The sequence below is a fragment of the Motacilla alba genome, chromosome 1 (genome assembly GCF_015832195.1).
Source record: "Motacilla alba alba isolate MOTALB_02 chromosome 1, Motacilla_alba_V1.0_pri, whole genome shotgun sequence".
In the NCBI taxonomy this organism is placed as follows: Eukaryota; Metazoa; Chordata; class Aves; order Passeriformes; family Motacillidae; genus Motacilla; species Motacilla alba.
In genome coordinates this window covers 31,094,206-31,121,383 of record NC_052016.1, presented here as the reverse complement: position 1 = coordinate 31,121,383, position 27,178 = coordinate 31,094,206, and the positions used below count along the sequence as shown (strand labels likewise).

General features: G+C 43.4%; 2 protein-coding genes across 8 annotated transcripts in view; both read right to left on the bottom strand.

Annotated features, from left to right (window-relative positions):
• LOC119702412 overlaps positions 1 to 18,046 on the bottom strand; it is a 29,989-nt gene extending 11,943 nt beyond the window's left edge. The window contains exons 1-4 of one of the 4 annotated variants that reach the window (XM_038140456.1): positions 14,457 to 18,046; positions 8,287 to 8,370; positions 2,714 to 4,837; positions 2,473 to 2,623 (exon numbers count right to left, since the gene is read on the bottom strand). In XM_038140456.1, coding sequence (XP_037996384.1) covers positions 2,473 to 2,623; positions 2,714 to 2,766 — 204 coding nt within the window. In that variant the 5' untranslated portion in view covers positions 2,767 to 4,837; positions 8,287 to 8,370; positions 14,457 to 18,046. The remainder of the gene's footprint in view (positions 1 to 2,472; positions 2,624 to 2,713; positions 4,838 to 8,286; positions 8,371 to 14,456) is intronic. The other 3 variants (XM_038140467.1, XM_038140477.1, XM_038140486.1) reach the window with 3 other exon arrangements.
• Positions 18,047 to 18,190: 144 nt separating this feature from the next.
• CLDND1 (claudin domain containing 1) lies at positions 18,191 to 26,359 on the bottom strand. 4 transcript variants are annotated; one of them, XM_038140501.1, is made up of 6 exons: positions 26,310 to 26,359; positions 25,735 to 25,911; positions 21,538 to 21,832; positions 20,226 to 20,333; positions 19,698 to 19,835; positions 18,191 to 19,604 (listed from the first exon to the last, which is right to left on the bottom strand). In XM_038140501.1, exons 3-6 carry the CDS (start codon positions 21,824 to 21,826, stop codon positions 19,384 to 19,386), a joined length of 756 nt encoding a protein of 251 aa, XP_037996429.1. In that variant the 5' UTR covers positions 21,827 to 21,832; positions 25,735 to 25,911; positions 26,310 to 26,359; the 3' UTR covers positions 18,191 to 19,383. The 4 variants fall into 4 exon arrangements, with proteins under 4 accessions (XP_037996429.1, XP_037996458.1, XP_037996438.1 ...); XM_038140530.1 differs by having other exon boundaries at positions 21,729 to 21,832; XM_038140510.1 differs by having other exon boundaries at positions 26,282 to 26,343.
• Between the last annotated feature and the right edge of the window lie 819 nt (positions 26,360 to 27,178).

The following is a 27,178-nucleotide window of genomic DNA, read 5'->3' as shown; positions in this document are numbered from 1 at the left end:
CCTGTCACACAGCCTCTGCCTGTATGAGGTCACAGGCAATGTAGGCAGTAGGAATGGCCACAGTTATTTTGTCTTTGGGCTTGAAACAGCTTTAAAACTCCTGCTTTCCTTGGTACAGCAGCTACTTGACTTGTTGGGGTCTGAGCATCTGCCCCTTCCTTGGTGTGAGCTTGGTGGGCAGGGTGGGCTGCTCTGCTGGAGTGGAAGAGGAGGGGAAGGGGGCTGCTTGCCCCTTCCTGGGCACAGCCCAGGACTATCATAGCAGCACCTCTTGCCTGAGTTCCCCATGCTGAAGCTGTGCTTCCCTTCTGAATGGCATGGGTTTAAATATTTGCTTGCTACACATTGGTAATAGAATCAAAGGTCATCAGCAAGTCGTTTATGCGGCTCCCTTCTGCTGAGACCTGCCCCAGTACAGCTGCTGTCACTCTTTGCCAAGCAAGTTTCAAGATACAGTACCTCCTGGGAGATGCCCTGTGATACAGGGCAAAGGAGACAGCAGGATTGAGTAAATCTCGTTACAATTACCAGCCTGAAATTTCCTGCCCACCACCACCCCAGTGATGGACCATGTGCTGGCAGTAGGAGAGGAAGGAGGATACCTTGAGCACAACCCGCACCCAGCTGTTCCCTGCCCTGTACTACCTCAGAGGGGCTCAGGAGAAACTGCAAAGCTTCTGCCCTTGGAAAGTAACTATTCATTTATTCAAGTCATAATGCCAAATCACATAGAATCACAGAATCACAGAATCATAGAATCATAGAATGGTTTGGTTTGGGAGGGACTTTAAAAATCGCTTGAAACCCCTGCAAGAGGGAGGGACACCTTCTACTCAAGTTGCTTCTAGTGCCATCCAGTCTCCCCTTGAATGCTTCCATGAATGGGGCATCCACAACATCTCTGAGCAAACCTGTCCCAGTGCCTCAGCGCCCTCACAGTAAAGGATTTCTTCCTAATATCTAATCCAAACCTACTCTTTTTCATTTAAAAGCCATTCCCCTTGTCCTGTCTCTACAAGCCCTTGTAAAAAATCCTTTTCCAGTTCTCTTGTAGCCCCATTTAGGTACTGGAAGGCTGCTATAAGATCTCCCAGGAGCCTTTTTTTCCTATGATGAACAGCCCCAGCACTCTGTCTTCATAGGAGGGAGGGGTGCTCCTGCCCTCAGATCATCTTCATGGCCCTCCCCTGGCCTCACTCCAGCAGGCTCACATTCTTGTGCTGGATGCAATACCTAATGTGGGGTCCCACCAAATTGGAGCAGAGAGGGAGAACCATCTGCCTCGCCCTGCTGGCCACACTACTTTGGATGCAGCCTAGGATGCAGTTGGCATTCGGGGCTGTGAGTGCTCATTGCCCGAGTGCTCATGACCCCCGAGGGTCATGTTGAGCTTCACGTCCACCAATGGCCCCAGGTCCTTCCCAGGGATCCTCCTGAGCCATTCCCCACCCAGCCTGAGTTTGTGCTCAGGGCTGCTGTGTGTGTGAGCTGTTGCTGGCAAATGTTTGACCTTAAGGATGAGAGTTTGCAGAAAGAGGATGCTGGAGAACAAACGTGCTGTGATCAAAGGCTCTATGGACACAGGGCCTGTAAGAAGTGCAACAAAGAAAGCAGGCTTTGAAGCACCATGTGGGTTCGGGCTTAACTACACCCTGTTAGAGTGAACTCCACCCCTGACAGGTATCTGGCTGGCCCAGTTCTTAACTGGGGACCAAGAGGGAGTTGTGAGGAACCTCTGCAGATGCTTTACAGGATTCCTGGGGTCCCCAAGTCCGGAGGAACTGTCACCAAAAGTATCTATTCTGATTTGGATTTATCAGAATAATTTGGATTTACAAACAGACAATCTTTTTCTTCCAAAGCCTTGCTGATTTAAAAACCTGATCAAAAAAGACATTATAAAGTTTCAGATCACAAATTAATTCTATTCTTCCTACTCTCACGGCACCCCAAATAACAGATTAGTTTTTTGTCCACACATTCAGCATCAAATACAAAATATAGAAATAGAGACTCCTGTCATAGCCAAATGTAGCTTCAATTTTGGAAGAAGACTTCTTCAGGGTATTAGGAAGGGATGCCCAAATTCAACTTTAAAATGCAAAGCAGAGTTAATATATCATATCCTCATGGTTGTTTCAAACCACTGACTGGCCAAGTTTGTTAATATGTGCAGGTACTGATTACTGTTGCCTAAGTTAATCAGCATATTTGTTAAATAGCATTAAATGCTAATCATGTTCTTACTATGTTACAACAAATACACTAGGATCATGAGGGTATTTCTAGTGCTGATTAGGGAAATAAAATTAATTCTCTAATCCCGCCTGTTCATGCGAATTTTGCATGTAACCTGTTTGAGCTTCACTCTCACTAGTAGCAAGAGGCAGCACATGAGAGTGTTGGATGTCATCTCATCAAACTCAGACTCACACTACTGTCTGTCCCAAACTGCATGCAAAATAAACTTACTTTGAGCCTCAGGTCACTTGTGTGAGACAACTGATCCATACTGCTGGGGGGCTGTTTCTTCAGATAAACTGGCTCTGCTGAAAACAGTTCCCTTGGCATGTACCACCAAACCAGCTGGCCCTCAGGGGTGATGGCACTGCATACTCTTGGACTTATTGTTGAAAAACAGTATTTGGGAAAAGTCTTCAGTTGAAGGGGAGAAGAAATTTGTAAGGAATTCACAGTTTTATACAAGGCTTACCCAATGAAGTTCAAAATATCAGATCTTCTTGTAGAAGATGGGCTGTCTTGCATCGCCTAGAGGCTGTGCTTCCTCAAATGAAATACCACCATTGTGGATGTTGCCACCAACCTCAAGAGGAGATCTCTGTTCAGCACCAGAAGAATCAATGGTGCTTTTGCTGTCCAGGCCAAAGGGTTTTCCTTGATTTCCAGGATTCTTTGAGTGGCAGAGGACTCTTTCTTGCAATACCATGAGCATTAGAATTCCCTAAAGGATCTGCCCCTGCAAAGACCAGGAGACTGGAGACTGAAGGATACAGAATGACTGTTTGGATAGTCAGAATTGGAAGAGAAAATCAGTTCTGAAGAGAAGCACACTCCACATTAGTTTTCTGGAGGAAGAAAAGAAAATCTAAGACTGCCATGTGACTTCTGGTGACATAATCAGTTACAGAGTTAACACAGTAATATAATAAGTAAACAGTCTTGCTTAATATTGTCTTAGATGGAAGGTCTGCACATATTTTAGTGCTGAAAAAGCCCTTTCAGTCTTTAATGAGGAAAGACAAAATTGTTGATATTATTTTTGTTGTTGTTGTTATTATAATTATTATTTCCAGTTTCTAAGTCAGCCCCAAAACGATTTCTGCAAGTGCCTCCTGGAGTGAGGTTGTCCAGTATGCATCTCCTTGAGTTTCACTGCTGCTGTGTGCTGGTCTGCTCTTGATGGTGTCATTTCTGAATAGTGAAGCTGGATGGCTCCAGCCTGCAGCATCCTCTCAAAATCAGTGCCTGCTTTTGTCTATAATCACACATCCCCCTTAGGTGATAAAAGTGAAAGGCCACCTCTCTCAAGATTTCACTGTCACAGTTTTCTCCCAGCAGTCTCAGAAGGCACTGTCTCCTGAGCTGACTGTGTGGGACCTTCCCCTCTGAAGTAATTTCTACATATGTCGTTCCCCTTTTGCACACTTTCTTTCACCCCTCCCATGAAGGAGTGGAGTCTGCATGGTCTCATGGTCTGCATGTATAACCTGCTGGGGTGGAAGGCAGGTGGAGCTGACAGGAGTCAGGAAATGACAGGGAGTTGAAGCAGGAGAGTAATATGATATGCTGAGGTAGCAGCAGCTTCTTCCTTATCAGCATTGCTGAATGTGAGGCAAACACTGTGGGCTGTGTGCTAGAGAAGAGCTACACCACCCCAGCAGGCTGCCTTGCCACCCTCACAGCTGCCTTCATCCAGCCCTCCTGAGGATCTGTGACCAGGCAAGGTGCATTCATTTCACACAAAACACGGCGTTGCATCCCTTCACACATTCCTTCCACAAGCCATGGAGAGAGGAGATGCAATCCACAGAAGAGACATGGGGTGCAGGTGTCCCATTGTTGTGCAGTCACTGCAGGTGGTGACAGGCCCCAGCAGCCTTCTTCTGTTGTCACTGGGAACATCAAGACTTTCCCAGCCTTCTTCTCCCAAGTGTTAGTGACACTCTTATGCTGAGGCCTTTGGAAGCACCCACTTCCTTGTTTGTTCTGCCCTTGTGCTGTAGAGCAGCAGCCGGTCGGCCGCCTGAGAGAGGCTCGCTCAGGAACAGAGAGGTTCTTGTGTCCTCCAGGAGCTGTTGGGCTTTGGTGGAACTCACATAACCCACTGCAACTGTCAGGGCAAGGGGGCCATGACTCCAAAAAGGTTTTCAAGACTGCAGTCAATGTCCCTTGGCCATAGACAGTCAGAAGTCAGAAACACAGCATGCCCTGGCAGTGCAGAACCTGCTGCCATCACCACCTGGGGACACTGCTGTTGATACAAACCAAAGACAAATGCATCTCCTTGGAACCACATTGAGCATTGCCTGTAGCAAAAGCCAGGAACACATGATCAGCTGAGCACCCTGAGACAGCTGGCTTTCAATTTAGAGCCCTGGCGGCATTTCCCACTAAGAGATAAAGTAAATGGGTACAAGTTGAATAAAGGTGTCTTTTTCCAATACCGACACCCCCTCAAGCTGCTTTAGCATGTGAGATCCACCAACAGGTTTGGCTGCTTCATCCAACAGGAGACCAGGGAACACCCACACACATACACGGAGATGAACATACAGTCTGGTCTCCAAAACAAGTTCCTGGAATGCTTCTAAGTTCCCTGAAAGAGAATGACTAACATAAATGCTTGTGCTCATTTAAAAGGAACCCCTGTTAGAGACAAAGCTGAAAGACCCATGAAACGAATTCATACCAATGACACCAAGATTCATGATACTAATCCAGACTCAGAAGCCCATTAAAATACTTGGTTTGATGTGTCAGTGTTTTGAGGTCTTGTTTAAATTCATGGGCAGTTCTCAACAGAGCAAAATGGTACTTTTTTCCTTTTCTGGTTGTAAAGTTAATATAAACAGAGGTGTGTTCATAGATCCTCCTGGAAGACAGAGGAAGGGATGGCCTTAGTGGGGAAGGTGTAATACCAATCAGCACATAAAATTCTCATTCCACCTTTGCAAGTACACCTCAACCTTGACAACTCTAGACCACTATCCTCACTCAGCTCTGCCAATATATTCTTGTGCTTCCTATCTAAGTAGTCTGGTGTGCACTCTGTCTGCTTTAGTTTCTCATTTGCCCACTGTTCAGGCTTCATTTTCATTTTTTTTAATTGCTAAAAGTTTTCCTGCTTCTACACTTGCCATCTCATATCTCTCTCCTTCTGCCTTTTGTTCCAATCTACAAATTTCATCTTCAATGTCATAAATAGCTTGGAGACTCAGGTTGGTAACTGTCTCCACCCTCAGGTAGCAAGAGACACAGAAAAGTGCTTTTTTAACTGAAGGCTTCCATTCATAACAGCAGTTGGTCCTGTTTAAATCAGGGAGCACTTGGGAGCTCTGAGTGTTCCACTTTTAAGAGGCAGGGCAATTAGAGACTTCCTGAAGAAAAGAGGATGTATGTCACACTAACTCTGCTCCATTATTCACGTTGCTAAATTAGGATGCATCAAGTGTACCGACTAATGTCTCCTATATTTGATACCTCAGTATATAAAGAGGAAGTCAATAATGGGCTAAATTTTGGGTGGTGTTGCTACTTCTACAGGAAATATGAAATCTTCCCCTGAAGATACTACTATGATGATTTGCTATCAGATTTCCTGTAGCCCTTCTGAAGGCTGGCCATGAGCTCAAGGTTACTGCTACAGACTTACTAGAAGAAACACTGCATAGCAAAGGTTTAGCTGCTCTCTTTTCTTGACAGCAACCAATGCTGCACATGGCAAGTGAAACCATGACAGCAAGCTTTTAAGCATTTCTGGAAATCCTCTGCAGTTCATCAGACCAGGATTTTGTTAACCTACATGGAGATACACAATTACACTTGTATTGATTAAAGTACCCTAGAAACTCCTCTTCACTACTTCCACAATGGCAGTCTGAATTTTCAAGCCCAAGTTCAAATACTGTACTTCACACAGTGGACTCCTTCCACAGGCCCTTCAAAACCTCTCTCTTTCTATAGATATGTACACATCTGCACCAACATTCATTTTGACTATTGCTACCTTGTTTTGTTACGTGACTCACCACCTCTGCTGCTTTGAAAATTGTTGTTTTCTGAGTTCCATGTTGGGTATATTAAAAGGTTTTGGGGGAAAAAATAGACAAGGAAAAAAGCATCAGGACAGTGAAAAGAGCTCCGCCCTTCAGGAAGAAGAGAGGAGATGGCTCTCTGATTTGTTCTGCTGGTACACAACGCTCTGGGCTGGTCACTATGGTCACCCAGTAGGTTTGTGGGTTTTTCCTGTCTGGCCAGCCCCTAGATGAGGGCATGCTGTCTGTATTACATCTCCTCTTCAGGCTTTGTCCTTGTAGCAGGTAAATGACCACATTTGCAGCGCCAGTGCCAGTCCTCTCCTCCCTTACATGACAAGGGTTTATCGGATCAAAGCACCTTTGATCAGGTTTGGTCCTGGGCACAAAAGGGTCCTGGGCACAAGAGGGCTGGATGCTGCTGTGCTCTGAATGCTGAAGAATTTAGTGCCTTGTGCCTTGAGACACAGCAAGGAACTGCCAACACAGGAAGTCCGCAGCCCCATGGAGATCTCAATTCTCAGTCAAGCTGCCTTATTTATATTCAGCAAATAATTCAGGTGAGGCATTTTGATGATGACTTCATGTAGCCTTTTGCTTACACGTATAGGAAATTTTCAATCTCTACCTTGCTGTCTTGCCTGTATCTCATACCAGATATAGTACTTACAGAAAATTTAGGACTGCACTGAAGAACACAGTGTATTCATAATTTTAAGTGCTAATGTATGATTAGAATGCTGTTGGTTGTGAGGCGGTGGAATGAGATAACAGGCTGTGCCTGATGAAATGTCTTATCACTTCATGGATGCCAGTCATCACTTGGGAGTTCAGGAGTTCACCCAGTTCCCAGCACACCAAGAAACCGCCTTCAATAAGAATGCTTGAATAGTTAGCAGAAAAAAGATCTGCAGTGATAAATTGAGTAAGTTGATCTAGGGTGTGCGGCCTTTTAGGCTGGGCAGCAAAGAGTAGGTCAGCTCCAGATAGCCCTAGTTAAAATGGCTATGTTCTACTTAATTTCATATTCTCACAGTCTAGACGCTCACCCTTCCCACTTTGCTCTATTGTATGTTTGGAACTTGTGTATTTTTTCTCTTTTTGCATCTTGTTCCTATCCATGCATATCCCCCTGGACATCAAGTCCCTGATCTCTATCACTGTCATATTTGCATAGTAAGCAGCATCCATGTCTGCCTGAAGGCATTCTTGTCATTCTGAACAGCTCTGATATGTGTTGCAATCAGCTCCCAAACTTTTTGACATAAGACTTATTGAAGGTTTCAGTATCTTCACAAGCAAAGCTATACTAGATACTCAATCCATTTGGGACCTATGAGAAGATGAAGCTTCTCTTTTAATCAGGCAGAAGAATGAGTGTGAGCACTGGTAAAGCTTGTGCCACTTCTTTGCCTACTCACAGTTTCTCTCTGGCTTCTGCCTGGAAATTAGCTGAGGGGCAACTCCATCAATATTTACTCCTACTTCTGTTGGATTGAGGATACAGATTTTTATGGTTCTCAAACTCCTCTGCTGGGCAGGCAGTGTATTACAATATGACAAGAGCTCCAAACATGGGCTATTTTGTGGGGACTTTCTGCCCATCCCTCCAACCCGTCGAGGTCTGCAAAGCTCTCTGGGGTATTGGCCAATCCTCCCAGCCGTGTCATCAATGAACTTGCTGAGGAGGCCTCTCCCCCTTCACCCAAGTCATTGATGGAGAAGTTAAACAATACTAGGTCCACTATTGAGGGACACCACTAGTGATCTCCAATTAGACCTCGTGCCACTGATTATGACCCTCTGGGATCTACTGTTCATTGAGTTCAATCCACCTCACTGTGCCCTCATCCAGCCCACATTTCCTGTGTTTGAGTATGAGGGTGCTCTTAGAGACAGTGTAAAAAGTCTTGGCTGAAGTCAAGGCGGACAATATCCACTGCTGCCCCCTCATCCACCCCGATGATTGCTTCATTGTAGAACACAATCATGTTTGTGAAGCATCATTTACCTGTAGTGAATCCATGCTGACTACTCCTGATCTTCTTCTCATCCATGTGAATAGAGATGTCTTGAGAGTGAGGTGCTCCATTACCTTGGCAGGGATCGAGGCACTGGTCAGTTGGCTCCTCAGCTTTATGTACTTCAGTACAAGGATTCTGTCTATTTGCCAATGTCTTCTATTACTTTAGAAATACAGCTTATTGTAGGTTTTTCCCTTCAAACAGAATTCCATCAAGCTCTGCTGGGCTGAGCGACACAAGCAGTCTAATTCTTCAAGTAACTTATCCAGAAGATGTTACTTGTTTTGTTTCCAAAACATTAAACTTTTCTGCAGTTTTGCTAGAGAAAAGCTAAAATCACATGCATGCTCTTCCACGAGCAATTGTTTTGTCTATAGATCTACCGATGGCATCACTTGCCACTTGTTTAGCAAGTTTAACTGTAAATATATATATATCCATCAATAAAAACACATTTCTCAGTAATCACTATATTCCCTGATATTTTAACCTTTATATTTTCCTTGGCATTGCACTTTGGCTTTCCCTAGCAGAGCGATAGTTAGGCCACTGTTTAGTTTAAATTTGGCTTGGCAAGTGTACTATCCTCTCTTGCATAGTGCTGAGCACATCTTCACACATTCCAATCACTGCCAAGTTATGTGTTTGGTGCTTTGTTTACTGTTCATACAGAGAGTACTTTTTCTGAGACTACTGCTGAATTATTTTTGCTTATCAGCTTATGTTAATGCCAGATATGACCAAAATATTGTTTTCTGAGTCACATTTTATTTTCTTTGAAGGAAAATATTTCTCTCACTTTTTTCTCTGCCAAACTTTTCTGGCTATAATTACTGTACATGACTAGTAAAAGAAGATTTCTGAATTTGCATTTCTTACTACCTACATGTGGTGAGAAATGCCAAGACTGATATCTTGCCCATGGCCATAATTGTGTACTCGTGTGTTTACTTTAACTTGTATATTCAGGGCTCCATTGTGCTATTTGCTCACTTGTCTCTGTACCATCCTACAGAGCTTTAACTGGAAGCCTGATATTAAGAGGCTTTGTGAAAAAGTAGGGAATGGAAATGTTCAACTGGCTGACACTTTCTCTTGACCTAATATTTTGGTAGGTCTTCATAGGATAATGTCTTAGACAAAGTAAATTTGTCGACCTTGAAGCAGTCTGACATTCTACAAAGCAGCATAATCCTAGAGATTATATAAGTGTTGATGCAGTGATCTCTAGGGAGACAGTTCTCTTACTAAGATTTTCTTTGCCTCAAAAACAAAGAAAACCTCAAAGAAAAGCAAAGCAAACCCCATGAGCTGAAAGCCACAACGTGGTTTCAAAATAAATTCACCCCAGAGTCTAGGCAAGCAACAAAGCCCCAAAGTCTCTCCTTATTTTTTCTATAAGTGTAGGGCAATATGTTAAACAAAATTAACATCTAATACTAAAATATTAAAATTTTATTTTAAACCCTTAAGTGTGTGATCAACTCTGGTATTACCAGAATTGAACTCACAGCATTTCCTTCTAAGTTTTGAATGCGAGACCTATTACACCAGCACCACAAATCCAAAGTGGCATTGAGATGCTTGAAACTCTTTTCAAATTTGATTCTTTCCAGCTGGACCAGTTCTTATCTCCATGGGCTTACCTACTCATGATTTTAATGTTTTCCTCTTGTTTGTTAAAATTTTGTCACTATGAAAAGATTTGTGCAGCTTTCGAAGACAAGAGCTGGAAACAGTTCAAAGGACTCATCTGAGAGAAGTCAGTCACACATTAGAAAGAATTTTCATTTAAAAATAAAGACACAGAGAACAAAGGGGAGCTCAATAATGAAGCGCACAATGACTTCAGATAGGGCAGAATCTCTTATTAGAAGAACAGTATGATGAGAAACAAGTTATTTCCTATTTGAAAGAGAATTCTGCCTTAGAAATCTGTGAAAAGGAAGAGACATCTATAACAAAGAAATCTTGCTCAAAAAACAACATTTTCAGAGGTAAGTTCCAAATAAGTTTGTGGGGAAACTGCTGATGAGTACTTCTGTGTGAATAAGCTGAAGAAGAATACTATCTCATAAGAGATGACTGTGTCATTAGTATGAAGCTGTCTGCTTTCCTGCAAGGCCAGAAAGATTGTCAGCTTTATTATTTACAGCTCAGAGTTTTTTCAAATTTTGCTTTTGTCTAGTTCTCTATCACCTCTAATTTCTATGGCTTTCCTTTGATCACTTTCAGCCTGACTCAGCATAACAAAAATCAAAAAGACATCTCACTGCATATCAAACATCTGCCCTTATTCTGCTATTTATGACATTTTTAATCTAACTCCCTGTGACCTACTCCAGCAATGCCTAAGGAACAGCAGTTCTCAGCTACAAATAATATGTGTGGTCTCACTTCAGCCCTACAGGAAATGCCATAAATGGGACAGGAATATGGTGAGATGTATCATGTAGAGTCAAACAGAGCTGCTCCATTTACAGCAAGGGACAGACTTACAGTGGTGCACCAAGGTTCCAAACAGTTATGAATCAGTTACTGTGAATTTTACAGACCAGATCTGCAAGGCATCACTCAAATGTCTGTAGGATTTCAAGGCTAGTCTTTTGTTTGTTCTAAACCCAGGAGAGCAAACCCCAGCGCATTTCTTTCATGTCTTGCAAAATCACCTTAAAAAGTCTAGATACCTAATACCTCTCATTTATTGAATTACAGTGACATCAGGGATTAAAAAAGAAGGGTAAAACAACCATGAATTGCCATCTAGACAAAGGATTATTCTGCTTAGAACATCTTAGTATGCACTCAGATGTCACCTTCAAGAGAGGCACCAACAGTGTCCTTGTCCTCCATGAGGTTCCTTTACTAGAAACAGAACCAGTATTTCAGCATCTCTGGCTTGAACTGGCCAGTAAATTCTAAAGGGGAAGGAAGGACAACATCACAAATACATAGACATCATTGTTTCCTCAGGTTTGCCTCACTGAGTAACTAGATCAAATAAGCCCCAAATTAAACACATCTCAAACAAATACAACAAACAAAGATTTTAGGAAACACCTATGTAAGTGACTTTTTGGAACACATCTTGAGACAGTGTATCAGGTAAAATAAGTAATTGAATCTTCATCAAATTTCACAACACTCATTTGAGGGTCCATGTTTAATTAGCGGTTTTGTATTTGTATTTCACAAATAATTCTGTGACAGAATTAAAGAAAGTCCCACAGAAATGGTGTCTTTCTCTCTAACACTCAGTAGATGAGCTCTTGGGTAGATGACACATCTTCCTGAAGATGGCTTGGATAAGGAACGATGTAGGGCTGAAAGGACAAATAATCATCCACCCAGAACCAAGCACGTCAAAACTGAGATTTTTTTTTGGTCCATCAGCTTAGGGTTCCTATACCACAGACTGGCTACCTCCTGTCCTTTCACCAGTGGATGTGGACAACTACCAGCAATCGTCTGTATTAATTTCCTTTGTAAAAAATGTCACATGACCCACACAAAAATCCTTCCTTCCCTATCTTGTAGGTCATGGTTTCTAAAAGTTCTAGAAGTGGTGTTCACTCCTCTTAGGCTACTCGCTGCATTTTTTACACATATTCCAATTTACTATGCCCCAGAATAGGAAACCTACAGAAAACATAATCTTTGTCTGAAATTCAACTTTCTCAATCTTCTTTTTCAGTGACTTTCTTTGTCCATTCTCACTGCTTCAGATAACCCTCATAATTTTTCTTTACGTTGAGGAGCTTGAAATCTGTGACAGCTTTGTTGAAAATATTCCCTTCCAATGAGAAGACAAAGGTGACTCCTCTAATTTCTAGAAAGTCTACCAATGAATCTAAAAATAACCTGCAATAGAGGAAAAAACCCAAGCTAAACATATACAGCTGCTGAAAACTGGGGGCGGAAAAATCCCTCCAGTCTTTATCTGTAGACCAGTATCTTTGCGTCGTGTATAACAGCACCATGGCAATTTTCTCTAGTGCTCCATCAGCTGATCTCTGTTTCCTTGACAGCCTGTTGAACACTAGCAATGTCCATGGATCAGGAAGCTATCAGCTGCCTGCTGGCATCTCCTGGGCTGAAGATGACCCAGAGCAGGGAGCATAACAGAAGCAGAGAGCCCAGACTGTACAATGCTTATCTTTCACTGCAAATGAAGCTCTGAATTCTCACTGTGTAAACACTGGATGCAGAGAGTTTAAACTGTAAACTTGAGCACCTCGCAGAGCAGAGCCAACAGCATCCAAGCCATGTTAAATTGAGTGCCAGTGGCTGTAGTTGCTTGCCCTAACATGTCCCTCTGCCTCACATTTCCAATTATCTGGTTTTAGGCTTCCAGATGCACCCAGCTGGGTGTGCAATGGGAATATACACAGATTTAAGGTCTATCCTTCCAAGGATGGCCCAAAGTGCTTCTGACCTGAGTAGCTAGTTTATTTATTGTGGTGAAAAGAGAGAGAACAAGGAGGGCATAATCAGTGAGAGAACATTCAGGAGCTGGGACAAGGAAGCAAGGAGATACAGAAGGGGAGTAACAAGTTTGCCACCTGGATGATGCTACTCCTGTCAGCTCACAAGGGTGGCTGAAGGTAAAGCAAATTTATCTGCTGCAAAACAGGTTTGGCTTCCTCTCCCACAATGCTGCACACTTCCTTGTGCTCCCAACAGAGGACAGCCCTGGCTGCTCCAGCCCCTTCAAGCCCCAGTGGGCATGCAGGGGAAATCCCACAGCGAGCGTGGTCCATGCTATCCATCTCTCACCCCACTGATGCAGATGTCCCAGTGCTGTTCCCAGGCAGGTCTTTGGTGGCTGAAGCAGAATGGTGAAGCTGCTCCAGAACCTGGGACACATTCTCGAAGGCTGCTCATTTTACACTGCAGCCTGAGCCAGTTCAGCAGCTTCTCCTGCCTCACTTCCCAGTCCTGCATAGGGACACTGGGGTGCCTCTGCCAGCAGCATCATGCTACTGCCACCGCTGGTGACATCCTCATTATCTGTGGATGGGTCACCACTTTCCAGAACTCCAAGACCTTTAGTGAATCTGAGCAGTCCCAGCATTGGGCAGACACCGTGGTTCTACACCACTGCTGCTGTTGTTTTGGGTGGAAGTAAACATCAAAATGCAAATTAAGGCTAGCTGGTTGAATGGGTCACTTCAGCACAAGACAACAGATCTGTTTGCAGAAGAAACTACTACAGCCCAAGAGAGCACTCAGAAAGCAGATGTGATTTGTGGGCAAAAACCCCATGCCTTTCTTAATTTCAAAGCAATTTTATCAGGGCTGGAGAAATTACTTAAGTCACTGAGACCACAGAATCACCCACATAAAGCTGTTTGTTTAAATTAGGGAATTAGCATGGGTAAGGGAGCACTGTCCAGTGCAGGGCTGAGACCCAGGATTTGGAAAGGCTGTGGAAACAGTTCTCTAGCATCTGCTATCTAAATCACCAGCATGTAGGAAGGCTCTGGCAGAGTTGAGGCACCACAGAAAATTAGCATCCACTCTGCACTGCCAGTCCAGCACGCTCCTGCTCTCACCCAGCCAGTGCTCCAAAACCCACCAACTCAGTGATCAACCGGTGGACTCAATCAACAATGAAATCAATGTTAGTGTAAACACTTCAGGTGGCCTTATACTTGGTGCTCTTATACTGTTTGTCACAGGCAAATCCTCTGAAAATGAGAGATTCCCAGGGAATTCACATGGAAACCATTTAATGTAAAAAGGTATTGTCATGGTCACTGAGCCAACAGTGTCAGCTACCTGGCTCTGTAGAGAAATTTCCCAAAAAAAATCCCATCACCTAAAGGTGGAAGCTGTACTTGGCCTCAGAGGATGAAAAAAGCCAAAAATTCACTGCAGGGCTGACTCTGTAGCTCAGTCCAAGAGTATAAATACTAATGGCACGTGGTGGATGGACACTGCTGGGACAGGCTCTCATAACACTCACCTGGCACAGAGCAAAGGACATTCCATACTAACACAGGCCATGCAACTCCTCATGGCTGAGCTTCCAGAGGCAGGAATACATAAACATATAGTATTCTAAAACATTTTAATATAAGACAGACTTTAAAAGAGGCACATGAAAGATGTGAAAAAGGTGGGGCAAAATAAAGACTATTAAAAAAAACCTTACCTTTTTAAAAGAGGATTCTGATTAAGTAACAATTCTCATTAAACAAAAGGTTCTAGCTTCCTTGAAGATTTCCAGTCTTCACCTCAGGAAACCCAATGTAAAAGAGATGCTTGGATCCCATACAAAAATCAGGCATTGTCTTTACCCTTGTCTGTACACAGAAAGAATGGAGCAGAGACATCTGACACTCATGGCTCTAACCTGAGGAATAAATAAAACACTGTCCCTGTGGCTATTTTTAAAAGGGGTAAATTTAGAAGGAAGGAGGAGACAAAGGAGTGGAATATATTATTACTTTCAGGTTTTTTTTTTCAGTGCTCATTGGTTTGTACAAAGGCTTGGCATGTACCAGTAGGCAGACAAGTGCTTGTTAAGTGTTAATTTTGCTGTTATTGCCATAGTCCAGACGCCTATGCAATCTTTTAGTTATGGAGGATTCACTCTTCCACTGCCACATACTGGAACCATGACCTGAACAAAGGCTTAATTTGTCAGTCTGTAGTCCTGAAAGCCACAGTTTAAAAACATAGGGCAATATTCTACAGTAACAGGAAAGTTAAGAGCAAGCATGCAAATTTTTGATCCATTCCTATTTGAAACCAGTTTATAAAGGTCTATAGCACAAACTCTAGCTATTCCTGAGGAAATGGGAAAAAAAAAAACAGCTTCAAGATGCTGTCCTCTCAGTCGAGACACACAATCCACTCAAGCAGGAAATACAAATAGCGTGTGGATAGTCAGTCTGAGATGTAATGATAACAAGCTGCTGACATTTCAGAATTTTCCTTTGAATAACAGGCGCTGGCTGAGTACACACAATGCTAGAAAGTGGGAAAGAGTTTTTCAGAAGTCATTGCCTTGAATCACAGAACAACACTGCAAGGGACTGACTGCAAGCTGGTACACAACTTGGTGCCAGCCCTATGCAGCAAAAATCAGAAGAAAACAAAACAAAAAAAACCCAACCAAAATCCAAACACCTTTCTCGAAAAAATACTTCAGAGCATTTCAGACGAGGAGAGAGGAGGCATTCATTATCACCATAGCAAAAAGACTGATCCAGAAGGAAAACCAGATCAAGACACACAGTTTCTGGCATGACAAGATTTAGAAAGGCCTCCTGGGTCATCCCAGACTCTCCTACCACTTGCACCCCAAAAACATCATTACTTTTGTATGTGGCAAACTGTCCTCTTTACTCACAAGCCAGTAATTTGTGTCTGCTCTATAATGCTTTATTCTTATACTCTCTAACACCAGCAGGAGTTGTCCTTACAGACACAGTAATAAACCCCCTCTTTGCAACTTCATTGATCAGTCCCTTTCAGAAGTGCTGGAGCATGGGGAGATAATGGGGAAAACATCCATTTGAAGGGAAAAAAAAAAAAAAAGAGGTTGCTACCTAGACTAAAAACTTAATTGATCTGTGAAGCTTTCTGCTAGTCCTGCTTTCCCAGAGGTTTCAGAGAGTTGGCAGGAAAACAAACCCAAGCCTGTGAGGAAGAAACAATGTCATACAGTGGCATGTTTGAAATGCAGCTTGCTGACCTCAGATTTGGGGGACAGAGCCTTTAGGAGCTTCTCATAAGCACAAGAGGACGATTCACCCACTTAAGTCACCACTGTGACAGTACTGTGAGTGGTGCAGGAGCAGCAGCTGATCTTTGCAATCCTGGCTACACAATACCACACGGGGAGTTCTTGCTGGAGTCCTGGGAGCTTGTTCCCATGTAATGCCTAGAGTCCTCAGTTCTTAAACTCATTCCAGATTCCTCCTCTTCTTTTTCCTTTTCCTTTGATATCGCTTCTATTCACTTTCACCAGCCCATACAACAGTGTCAGAGGTGTGTGCCTTTTTCCCTGTGCACACAGACACATAATAGCCCCTTTTTTCTCCTATTTTCATCTGACTGTATCTTTCCCATCCCTACCTTCAGCACTGAACCAGTATCAGCAAACATTCCATGGTCAGACCACAAAAGACTGAGGAATACAAATACAGCCTTTTACCCTCCTGAGTTGAAGCAATTCTTACTTTTTTGAGCAAGGGTGTCTGCAATTGCACATGTGTATGTGACCACAAACATACACACATGCCACAAGTTTCTCTTGAATGCAGCCTCTGAATAAGTCATGAGGCTCTGTCAGTGTAAAGGGCCTGTGTCACACACTCTGGGTCTCATTATTTGTTAATGTGCTTAATCACCTCTTTTACAGACTTACTCCATCTTCAGTATCTCCTATGTTGTTCTTTCATCCAATGCCATTTATTGGACTCAAGCCAGCAGTCCAAGAACTCTTTCTCCCTTTTGCTCACCTTGAGCAAAACACACAGCAAGACAGTGATACACATACCCACCACCCCAAACAGAGAGGGCCAGCCCTCTTTCTGGGAGAGATATGCCTCTCACCAAGACCCACTCTGATGAAGGAATTTTTACAAAAGGGCAAAACAGAAAATAACCCCCACCAAATCTGAAAGGCGACTCTCATTTTAGTTAAAATGGTCCAAATCAAGGCTCAATTAAAGCCTCTTTTTTCTCAGGCACAGACACAAGCAGGCAATCTTAGTTTTGCTGGTATTTAAAATTATGAAGAAAGAACTGACAGCCCCTCTAACATCCCCTTTTCTCCCTATAACAAGTCTTCTGGTAGCAAGAAAGCCAACATTTGAAAACTGAGATTTACACTTCAGAAAAATAAGTGTCCCATACAAGAGCAGAGTGAGGGCAAGGGATTTCCATTGCTCTGATTAAAATCACACAATACAATTATTCTTCCAGCTCCTGAAAAAAAAAAGAAAAAAAAAACACCATAAACTGTACTAGATAAAATCAGCAGCAGTGTTTCCTCTCAAACTGCAGAATAGCAACTTCAGTCCTTTTGACCCATGCTGAGGCTTGCATGCCCTACTAATTCTAGAAAATGAGGAACATGACAAGCTGAGCAGTTAGACCTTATCTATCTAAGTCAGGATTATTACTCTGAAAAAGCACCCTATCAGTACAGATCAGGTAGCACAGATTTTAGTTTACTCTCAGATACTGCACAAAAGTACCACACCTCCTCTCACGAGCTTACAACTGGCCCAGACATTGCAGGGAAGGAAAGACACTGTTTAAGGAAGAAAAACAAAAAACCTACTCAACAGCAGGAGAAAGAAGATTATCTTGAATGGCCTGCCACTGCTTTTTCAGTGATTCTAGTTTTCATCATCATCTCTGTTTTACTTTGTAAAGCCTTCAACAATGATAATAAAAGAATCCTATCACATACTTGAGAAAAAAAAAAAAAAAGAAATTACACAAGCAGTTATATCCAATCTTCAGAGAAATCATGACGAGGGCTGTTTGCTGACCCAGCAAACACAGCTTGGGTAGAAACACCTACTAGATAAAAAAAAAGCAAAAAGGCACAATAGACAAACCGCCATGAGATAAAAATGTCTCCTTCCATGTCCTTCTTATCAACCAGTATCCCACAGAATCCTTGCCATCACTCGTTTTGTCAGGAATTATTTCTCTTAAGGCACACTTCTTATATTAAGCCTCAAGTAAGAAAACAAGGCAAGCCAAGGCCACAGAATTAAACAGTTCAGTCTTGGAACATTGTTTTCTAGATATGAGATGTCACCCAGTCTGGCTAGAGTTGCAGTGATTTAGAATAAATATAACATTTTTGAACTAATTAGAAATTATGGGATGTTGTGACCACCAAGGATGACCAGGAGAAAATTTAAAGTTAGCAGGAGCTCAAGAATTTATTTTAAAAATATCTGATCTAATGTCATTGCTTCTGGTGACATTTCCATGAAAACAGATCTAGACACCGGTTCTTCCTTCCCCAGGTAAAATCCACTCTAGATCATTCCCTCACCCTCTGATCAGATTCATGCAATGTTGAAAATTTCTGAGTCTTTATTATTACTATTATTATTTAATTTAAACAAGATGGGAAAAGAGCAGCACCTTTTAAAAAACCCTGTTGTGTGCTATACAGGATAAAGAGGTGAGGTTTAAAAAACGTTAAGTTTATATATGTACATATACACACATACACTAAACCAAATTAAAACCAAAAAACTTGTGAGGAGGTAATTTTCAACAAAAGAGAAGAAAGCCTTATTCCACATCAAGCAAAAGCACCACAAATTAAGATTAGAGTGCACAATCACATGTAGTGCAGATACCAAACTAGCCTGGGTCCTGGAAGCAGTGGAGCTACAGCATGAGAGAGCTCCATGAGGGCCATCTCATCCCACTCCTTGGCAGAAGCAAGTCCAGAGTGTGCCTTCAGGAGGGTGTGCTGTACAGACAGTGCCACAGCTGCTCTGCCTCCAGCAGTTTTGGCAGATGCCACAACATGCAGCAAACTAGTGAAAACAGGAGATCCAGAGCCGAGCTTCAGACTAATTTAGCTACAGTATTTTCATAACAGAGGTTTCTGAATTCCCTCATGTCTCTTGGGCGCTCCCTGTAGGTACTGCCTGCTTCAGTCACACAGTAGACAGCTCCTGATTATGTATAATTTGTGCACTGAGGTTCCCATTCTTGCATACCTGCACCTTCTCTTGTCTCTCTTCCACCCCACAACACCACTTCTATTTCCTCCAGGCTGACAGGGTAATAAAATTAGGAAGGAGCATGTACACCTAACTAAGGGGAACTGTCAAGAACCAAATGTAGCTTTAAAAATAATCACAATTCTTAAAAAAAAACCATTAAAAAATCTGTTCAAGTTCTGCAGACTTCTGGCAGGCTTTGGTCATTTAGCCCAGAGGTCTTTGTCTTCAGGGCCTGCAGGCTAAATTGTCTTGACTGGCAAGAAGCATGCAGTACAGGATAAAATTCTGACTGAAAGAAAAAAGTAGTAAGGGCTGGGGGAGAAGAGGCTCTACCATGGAAAGCCCAGACTGCAGTAGCAGCACTTATGCCACACGGTAGGCTTTTAGGAGGGTGAATTCCTTCCTGTTGGTGCGAGCTGCCCAGATGAAAAGGGCGGCTGCCATGAACTGCAAAGGTGCTGACACACAGGCGAGGCAGAAGGACCAACCGAATTCACCCCTCACATCCTCGGGCAGAGGCAGCTTCCTATGGAGCAGCTCAATCCCAGCTACATAGCATCCAACGAGGCCCAGCGTACACAGCCCTGGGGAAGGAAGCAGCAAAGCACAGTGAGCTCACCCATGGAGTGCTCCAGGGCTACTCTTGAGCTTCTGGAGGAGGATGGCAGGACACTTACCTGCTAGGAAATGCAGGACTCCAGTGGCAATGGCTGGGTAAAGGCTGCGACAGGCACATGCACAGAGCCCAATCAGAGCCCCAAAGCACATGAGGCCGATGCTGACAAAGGGCAGGAGAAACTGCAACCGCCAGAGATCTGCATGTGAAAAAAACACATCACTCAAGTTTGCTGAAAATGGGCTAGAAAAAGATCTTCTCCCACCATCTTAACATTCCCTTCTACCCTGCTCTTTCTGCTTCATCAGACATTCTACATTCATAGTCAAAAAGGACTAAAGATTCCATTGAACTAGAAAGAACCTAATTTGTTAACTCACAAATCCCTGTACAGCATTCATAGGCAAAATCATTGCTAACGCATCTATGTCTTCCTTTTAAACTTTGACCTTCTGCCTGCACAACTGTAAAAACAATAAATGGTGAGCAAGACCAAGAGAGACAGAGGCCTTCCTCACTAGTGACTGGATTTGAGAAACAATTTTTTAAAATTTTACTTGTTTATCCACCAGAAGTGAAAGACACTTACAAGTCCGATTCAAATCCGTGCCACTGTTGTGATTTCCAGGCTCTATGTACTTTTCTACAAACTGATCAGAGAGGGAGAAACTGATGCAGTTTGTAGTCATATCAGTTTCTGGGGGCAGAAAAAAAGAAAAAGATGCCGTTAGTGTCTCCCCTCAACCCTCCTTCCCCCTTTCAAATCCTCCTTTCCCAATAATTTGAGCTAGAAAGCTCCTCAGAGTTCCATTTGTAAAAAAAAAATTTACCTCTCCAAGCAGATCTGTACATGTTTTCCTATGATGTAGTTGGCACAATGTGTCTGTTATGAGGTACTACACTAAGGGATAGCATTCTAACATGCAGAATCTTCAAGCTTCTATGGATTATCCACAGAGAATTGTGCCATGTGTAACATACTGGCAAAGTAATGTGGTGGCATATGATGCTCAACAATACTGTCACATACTCTTGAGCTCAGGGTCCTTTAACAAAGGTGGGCTTATCTCCATATGCAGAACGCGGTCTCATACTAACAGTTAAATCAAAAATGGGACAGAAAGGCCTATTTGAAGAACATGAAGGATCTGCTTCTTTACACTAAGTTTCTACCTCAGATTTTACTATTGAGCAGAACTGGTTTAACTGTCTTCCAAAATAAGTATTTTCATGAGAGAGGGGGAAAAAAAAAAGTATTTCACACATGTTTTTTTCTCCACAAAATGCAGTTTAAGTACATCTTTAAGAAGGTTCGAAATGAAGAAGTTCACACATATAGTAAGTATTCAAAATGAACTTTGAAGCAATTAAAATAATTGTTTATCATATATTTCATCCCCCAATGATGTAAAAAAATAATACAAATATTTCACTCTATATTCATTCAAGGAATCCAAGGTGTGCTGATGCAATGGTGGGATATTTGTGATGTGAAACAAGTGAATGACTAGCTAAAAGGAATGAGCACCTCCTTGATAAAGTAGTGTCTTTATTCCATTGCTGGACCCCAGGATCTGTTCTAAAAAGACAGTAACTGGCAGAGCAACTATTAAGGTATCCCCAACTGGACAGCTGAGGCAAAAGAAAAATCAAGCTTGTAAGACTAGATTTAGATCAAGTATCATGTGTCAAAACCAGGAAACTGCAGCACTGACATCCACAGACCATTCTGCCCTTTGCTTCTTTAAAAATCTGGACTGTCTTTATTAAAAACCCAACCAACCAAAACAAAATCTAGAAATAAGCCTTCTGGAGGAACAAAGTGGCATGAATCTGTTCTGAGAAAGTTAGCACACAGCACCCCAGGGAAGCCAGGGAAGTGATAATTGCTCTGGAGATACCTGGTGGGCTGTACCAGTGAGAGTTTTTGGGTACAGTGATGCACCTCCGCCACAGTCCAACTGTGCCGTTGCACCGGAAGAGCGCATCTGTGTACGTCTTCTCATCTGCATCTTTGCTGACAAACTCCTCCCAGATGCTTCTACCAGCCTCACTAACATTCTCGGCTGGGGACAGGGTGTGGTACTCGTACCAGAAGTCAGTGCCGATGGAGGCGGCCATGTAGATGGTGGAGATGAGGCTGAGCACGCAGGCGATCACCAGCGCTGTAGCAAACCGGTTATCCATCATGGCGCCCTGGGTGGGAACACAGGGACAAGTGAGCAATGCTACAGTGTTATCCCAGCAGTACCATACTCATCAGGACCCTTCCGCACAGTCCCCTCAGGATATGCAGGCCTTCCTTTTCCTACCTGCTAGAATCAAAGGAACATTGGGAAAATCTACAGTGCTGGCCAGCATCCACTAGATCTGCCAGTTCCAAGTAGGGATAATATCCTGGAGAGTGTGCTCTCCCAGCCACACTGCACTGGCTGCTCACCCTGAAACAGCATTGGACGGAAGACCAACTCGTCCCCAAAGCAGATGACACAGCTCACTGCCATTTGTGATCCTGATTGTAGGGAACGTCAGAGACTCCATCCACAACGCCCAGGAAGAAGACTTAGCTTTCCTTAAGAGATTACCAAGAGTAGAGGTTATTTTTATCCTGCCACCGCATATGGCTTTCACAGCTTGTGTTTACAGCAAAGATAAGAACCACAAGCATGCCAAAAAAGCCCTTCCAGGCTGCTCACAAAGGGCAGCCATGCCAAGGTGCTGGAATGCCTTTAGGGAAGAGAGAAATGTATCTAGGCACTAGAGACAGAACATGAAAGAAGCACTGGAAGACAAGTTTGGAGATTATGGTAAATGCTGCAATAATGCTACAATATATACCGTGGTATTTTTGAAGAGGTAGAACAACACAGCGGGGTGCCCTGTTTCATGGGAACAACAGGAGAAAACTGAAAGGCCTTCATATGTTCCCACAAGGCCTTTGCTCTTTGTCCCTCTCTTAGGGATCCTTTGTGGAGTCGTGCTCCCAAATGGCATAGATTCAGGGTCAAGGGAGGTATGGGGAAAATACAAATATCACACATGCTTATGACAATATCATGACTTTAATGAGTAACTGATTGGTAATAAGAGAAATGTTTTGTGGCTGCAATGCACCAGAGGACTCCTCTCAGATGCCAGTTGTCCTCATGTGTTTCTACGCTTGATTAAATTTATGGATTATTATGAATCAGGCTTGAGGCACTTGCCAGGAAAAAAAAAAATTGAAACTAGCTCAGCAGCTAGAGGTAGGCTGGTGGCAGGAGCTACTATCTAATCAGCTTGTCTCTTGCTTTTCTCCTCCCTTCTCCCACACACTTTGATCAAAATATTTTGCTCTACTTTCTTTGCAACTAAAGGAACCGCAACTGGAAACAGCAAGTGCCTTAAACCTCAGCATTCACAAGAAAAAAAAACAGTGAAGTGCCTCAAGTCAGACTTATCAGTAAGAAATTATGAACTAAGAAACAAACTGCAAATTAAAGAAGGGAATTTCAAAGGCATCAATGTTTGCTGTTAACAACGCCATTCTTATTTCTTTTCCTCTCCATCTGCTCCTCTATTTGTCTGAAACTGGCTAACAAGGAGGAGAAATTATGTGTTCCCATATAATTTCCTATGCTTCATTTCCATATTAAATGAGCCACACTCTCTGCAATATCCATCCTTGAACTGCATCCTTAGCAATGACAAAGAATAGAACTGATTTGTGGTGAACTGACAAGAAACACCCATTTAAAATACTGCAAAGTTTGCATACCACAACTTACTTAAATAATAATCTACAAACTGAACTTTTATAAGACAATAGAAATATTGAGAGGGAGAACACATCATACCCAGGTTTTTTTATGTGGAAAATAAGCTGAGACTTGGAAGCAAATTCTCTGTGCAGTATTTAATCCCTGGTTATGTACTTCCACTCTCTTTCAATATCCCAGTGTCTTGCTCCAGGTACACAGGATATGGGATAGGGAGAGCAAGCTGCTGTATAGATCTGACCTCACTATTCAACCCCAGCGAGTCAACTGAGGGATCCCTATCCCTTCACACACTGTCCTCGAAGCAAACAGGGCAAGTAGCACCTGCAGGGCCAAAGCTGCTGCCTGGCTGAGCTCAGAGCTGAGCAGATGACTCCTGAGCAAGCAGCAGAACAGGCTGCTGAGCAGGCTGGTCTGGATTTTCCACTACCTTGCAATCACATCTACTGCAAGAGGAACTCTCTGCAACAGACTCCTCTGTTTAGAAAGGGCTCTCTCTGGGTGGAAGGATCACAACAACCCACAAGTTCCATCTTCTGAGTAGTGTCTGGTGACAACAAATGTAACCAGGGCCACTGATCTGTTGTCACTAACTTTCAATATAAATGCTGACAATGACAAAGCCCTATCAAATTTATACCTAACACAGAGAAAGAAAAGAACTGGCCCAAAGTCTTACCTTCAGCTAGGTATCCCTGCTGCCACATGCAGAACACTGCTGCTGGCAGTATCCCTACCAGATCACCATTAAAAAACAACCACACACTTCTGGACCAGCCTTCTGTGTGCTGGTGTGCTGTGAACACAACAGCAGAGCTGATGTCAGCTGGCAACCAAGATCAGTTCATAAGCAAAATGAAGGCTTAATCACCAAACAGCAAATTAAAGCTTTACCTGGTGTTCATTATCCACTTGGTAAAAGGGACGTGGCAATCTACTGACACTCAGTCCTTGTAATGTTACTGCAGGCACAGGTAGAGAACAGCCAAGGGGGCTACAGACCCCAAAATCTAGCGAGTGGCTTTGTGTGGCATTTGTTCCAAAATGACTTTCAGTATGGACAGGGCAGTGACAAGCAAGGTAAGAGTAGACCCACAACTCTCTACAATAAAGGTCCCCTCAGTGCTTCTGCCTAACACTTCAACTACTTACAGAAAAGATGAAGAACTCTACAACACTTCATGCAAAGCTTGAACCAGCTTTTCCTGTCAGTGGAGAAGACTTGACTACCCTGCCCATTCACTGTGCATATCCACTGCATATTCATTTACAGGAAACAAGCTCTCCCTTAAATGACATGTCCTTTAAAACGGAGAACCATCCTGCCAGCCCCAGGCCGAGCTCAAAGGAAGCAGTGAGCATAGTCAGTAAGAAATAGTTACCAGAGAAGACCATGAAGAAACACACTGCCTGTTTATGGGATTAATGCCGCACTTTACAAAAGATTCTGTGCAGAACAACGTGCAGGAGGTGCTTTAGAATAAACTTATGAAAAAAAATAACATTACTAGTACCAAAGATGACACTAATTATAAAGATATAAGATTGATAACAAATAACAATGCTTTTTATCCACAGGCTGTCAACAAGAGCCATCATTTTTTTAACAGGTTTGTTCATATAACTCTGACAGCATGTTTTTGTCTAACAGGAGATGCCATTTCAGACAAATTACAGCTGAAACTAAGCTATGTGAGAATGTAAGGTAACACTATGTGGTTGTAAACAGACAAAAGTGCTTAATAAGATACTGCAATTATATTCATAAAAAAAAAAAAGTGAGACACATAAAAATTTTTACATTTTCAGAAAAGAAAATTTTGGAAAAAAGCTCAAAAAAGTGAAAGTAAAGGCCAAACTGGAAGCAATACTCAACAGAATGACTAAATTGCATGCACTTCAAAGATGGGAAAAACAAAGGGGACAAGTCAGTAGAGTTGGGGAAGAAAAAACAGAGAATGGAACAAAAGCAAGTATTCTGGCAAAAAATCAACTCTAAGACTGAAGACTGGACAGTCTTTGTAAGAAGTTACTGTACCATGGCAGAAGGGAATACAAAAACATGCATATTTTTATCTTCTTGCTGCGCTCACTCCTTCCAGCCAACAGTGGGTCACCACATTTAAGAAACTCCTTTTACATGACATCACAAAAGAGTCCCGGCTGTAGTCGCTGGCATTCTCTCAGAAAACATGCCAGCAATCAAAAAGGGATTAGGCAGAAGGCTGCAAGAGGGTGCAATTATGGGGAGAGGGCTGGAAACAACACCAAGCTGGATCGTCTGTTCGATATTCAGGGAAACAAAACGTTAGGAAAGATTGCTACCAAATACTTTTTTACCTTCAGAGATGCTCAGAATCCCTCAGGACACACGGCTCCGATGATTCCAGGTCTCTTCAGAGGCACAGCGTTGCTTATGACCTGTGGCCAGCGGAGAGCATGAAACGCAAACTTCCCTTTTGCCCTGACTCTTCCATTCATTCAGCTTCTTCCCAACACCAGTTCACAACAAGTGACCTACAAGCAAAGAGCAAACCGAATGGCTGCACATCATCATTTTACTCTGAAATTACTTCACAGACATCTCCCAGTGCTCTCATTAATGGGAAAAAAACCCAACAAAACAACAAAAACAAAACGACAAGATGGAGAGAGGAAATTACTTCAAGAGCCCTCGGGCCAAGAGCACCTGTCCCGCAGGATCTGCCCAGTACCGGGCCGGGCCGGGCCGGCCGGGCACCCTCATGGAGCGCGACCGCCCCCGGGGGTCTCGGCCTCCTAGGCGTCAGCCCCGCGCGGGGGGCGACAGCTGCGGGCCGACAGCAAACCCCAGGGCAACGGACCGACCCTAAGCCCCGTCCCCCGCCTCAGCCCAATATCCTCTCACCGCCGGCCCGGCCCGGCCCGGCACCCACCGCCCATCATCATCATCGCCGCCGCCGCCTCGCAGCCGGCCCGGCCCGGCCCTGCTTCCGCCCGCGCGGGGCACGCTGGGCGATGTAGTTCTGCCGCTCCCTCCCGGAGGCGCCGCCCCCAGCAGCCCTGGGCAGCCCTTCCCGATGGCTCCTCACCCTTCCTGTGCGGAATTTCCTGCTGAAATCGTGGCCAGCCTGAACCTCCCCGGCACTGTGTCCTCTCCTCCTGTCGCTGTTTACCCGGGAGAAGAGGCTGATCCCCACCTGGCTGCACCCTCCTTTCTAGTTCTTTCTGTTTCTCTTGATTGCTTGTAAAAAATAGTGGCATGACAGCCTGGCTGAATGACTCGAGAAAACACCAAGTTAGGGGGGAAAAAAAAATCCAGGAAAATTTGCAAAATTTGGCAACACTGGCTCCATTCCCCAAACTGGCCGTTTCCCTCCATCCCTGGTACACAAAACCACGGAAATTATGAGAGGATTCTTAAAAGTGGTTAACAATTCCCATGGCTGAGAGACCAGCCCACCCAGTCGTGGTTTTACAAAACTCCAAACCAGCAAATATTCAGAAAAAAACCCAGAAACGTCTGAGGCTTTCACACCTCTGAGGACTTCTGGGGAACTATCCCGACCAACTCCTCTGCTGAACAGCCAGGGAGCATTTTTGCAGCCATGTCAGAAACGAGGATGCAAAGGGGAAATGAGTCATAAAAGAAACTTCTTGGGTTTGATGCAACATAATTTTTTAATTTTAAAAAATCAGAAATTACATTTAATTTAAGAAATATCTGTCTATATGCCCCACTTTTTGGAACATGAAGCTTTCTCACCACCACCTCATAACGTAACTGTCTACAAAGGCATATTTT

Excerpts from the sequence above, each read along its gene's own strand:
- CLDND1 (XM_038140501.1), bottom strand. The coding sequence starts at position 21,826 with ATGATGGATAACCGGTTTGCTACAGCGCTGGTGATCGCCTGCGTGCTC. Across the intron at positions 20,334-21,537 it reads TCACTGGTACAGCCCACCAG|AAACTGATATGACTACAAAC; the intron begins GTATCTCCAGAG and ends TTCTGCCCCCAG. Across the intron at positions 19,605-19,697 it reads AGTCCTGCATTTCCTAGCAG|GGCTGTGTACGCTGGGCCTC; the intron begins GTAAGTGTCCTG and ends TTCCTTCCCCAG.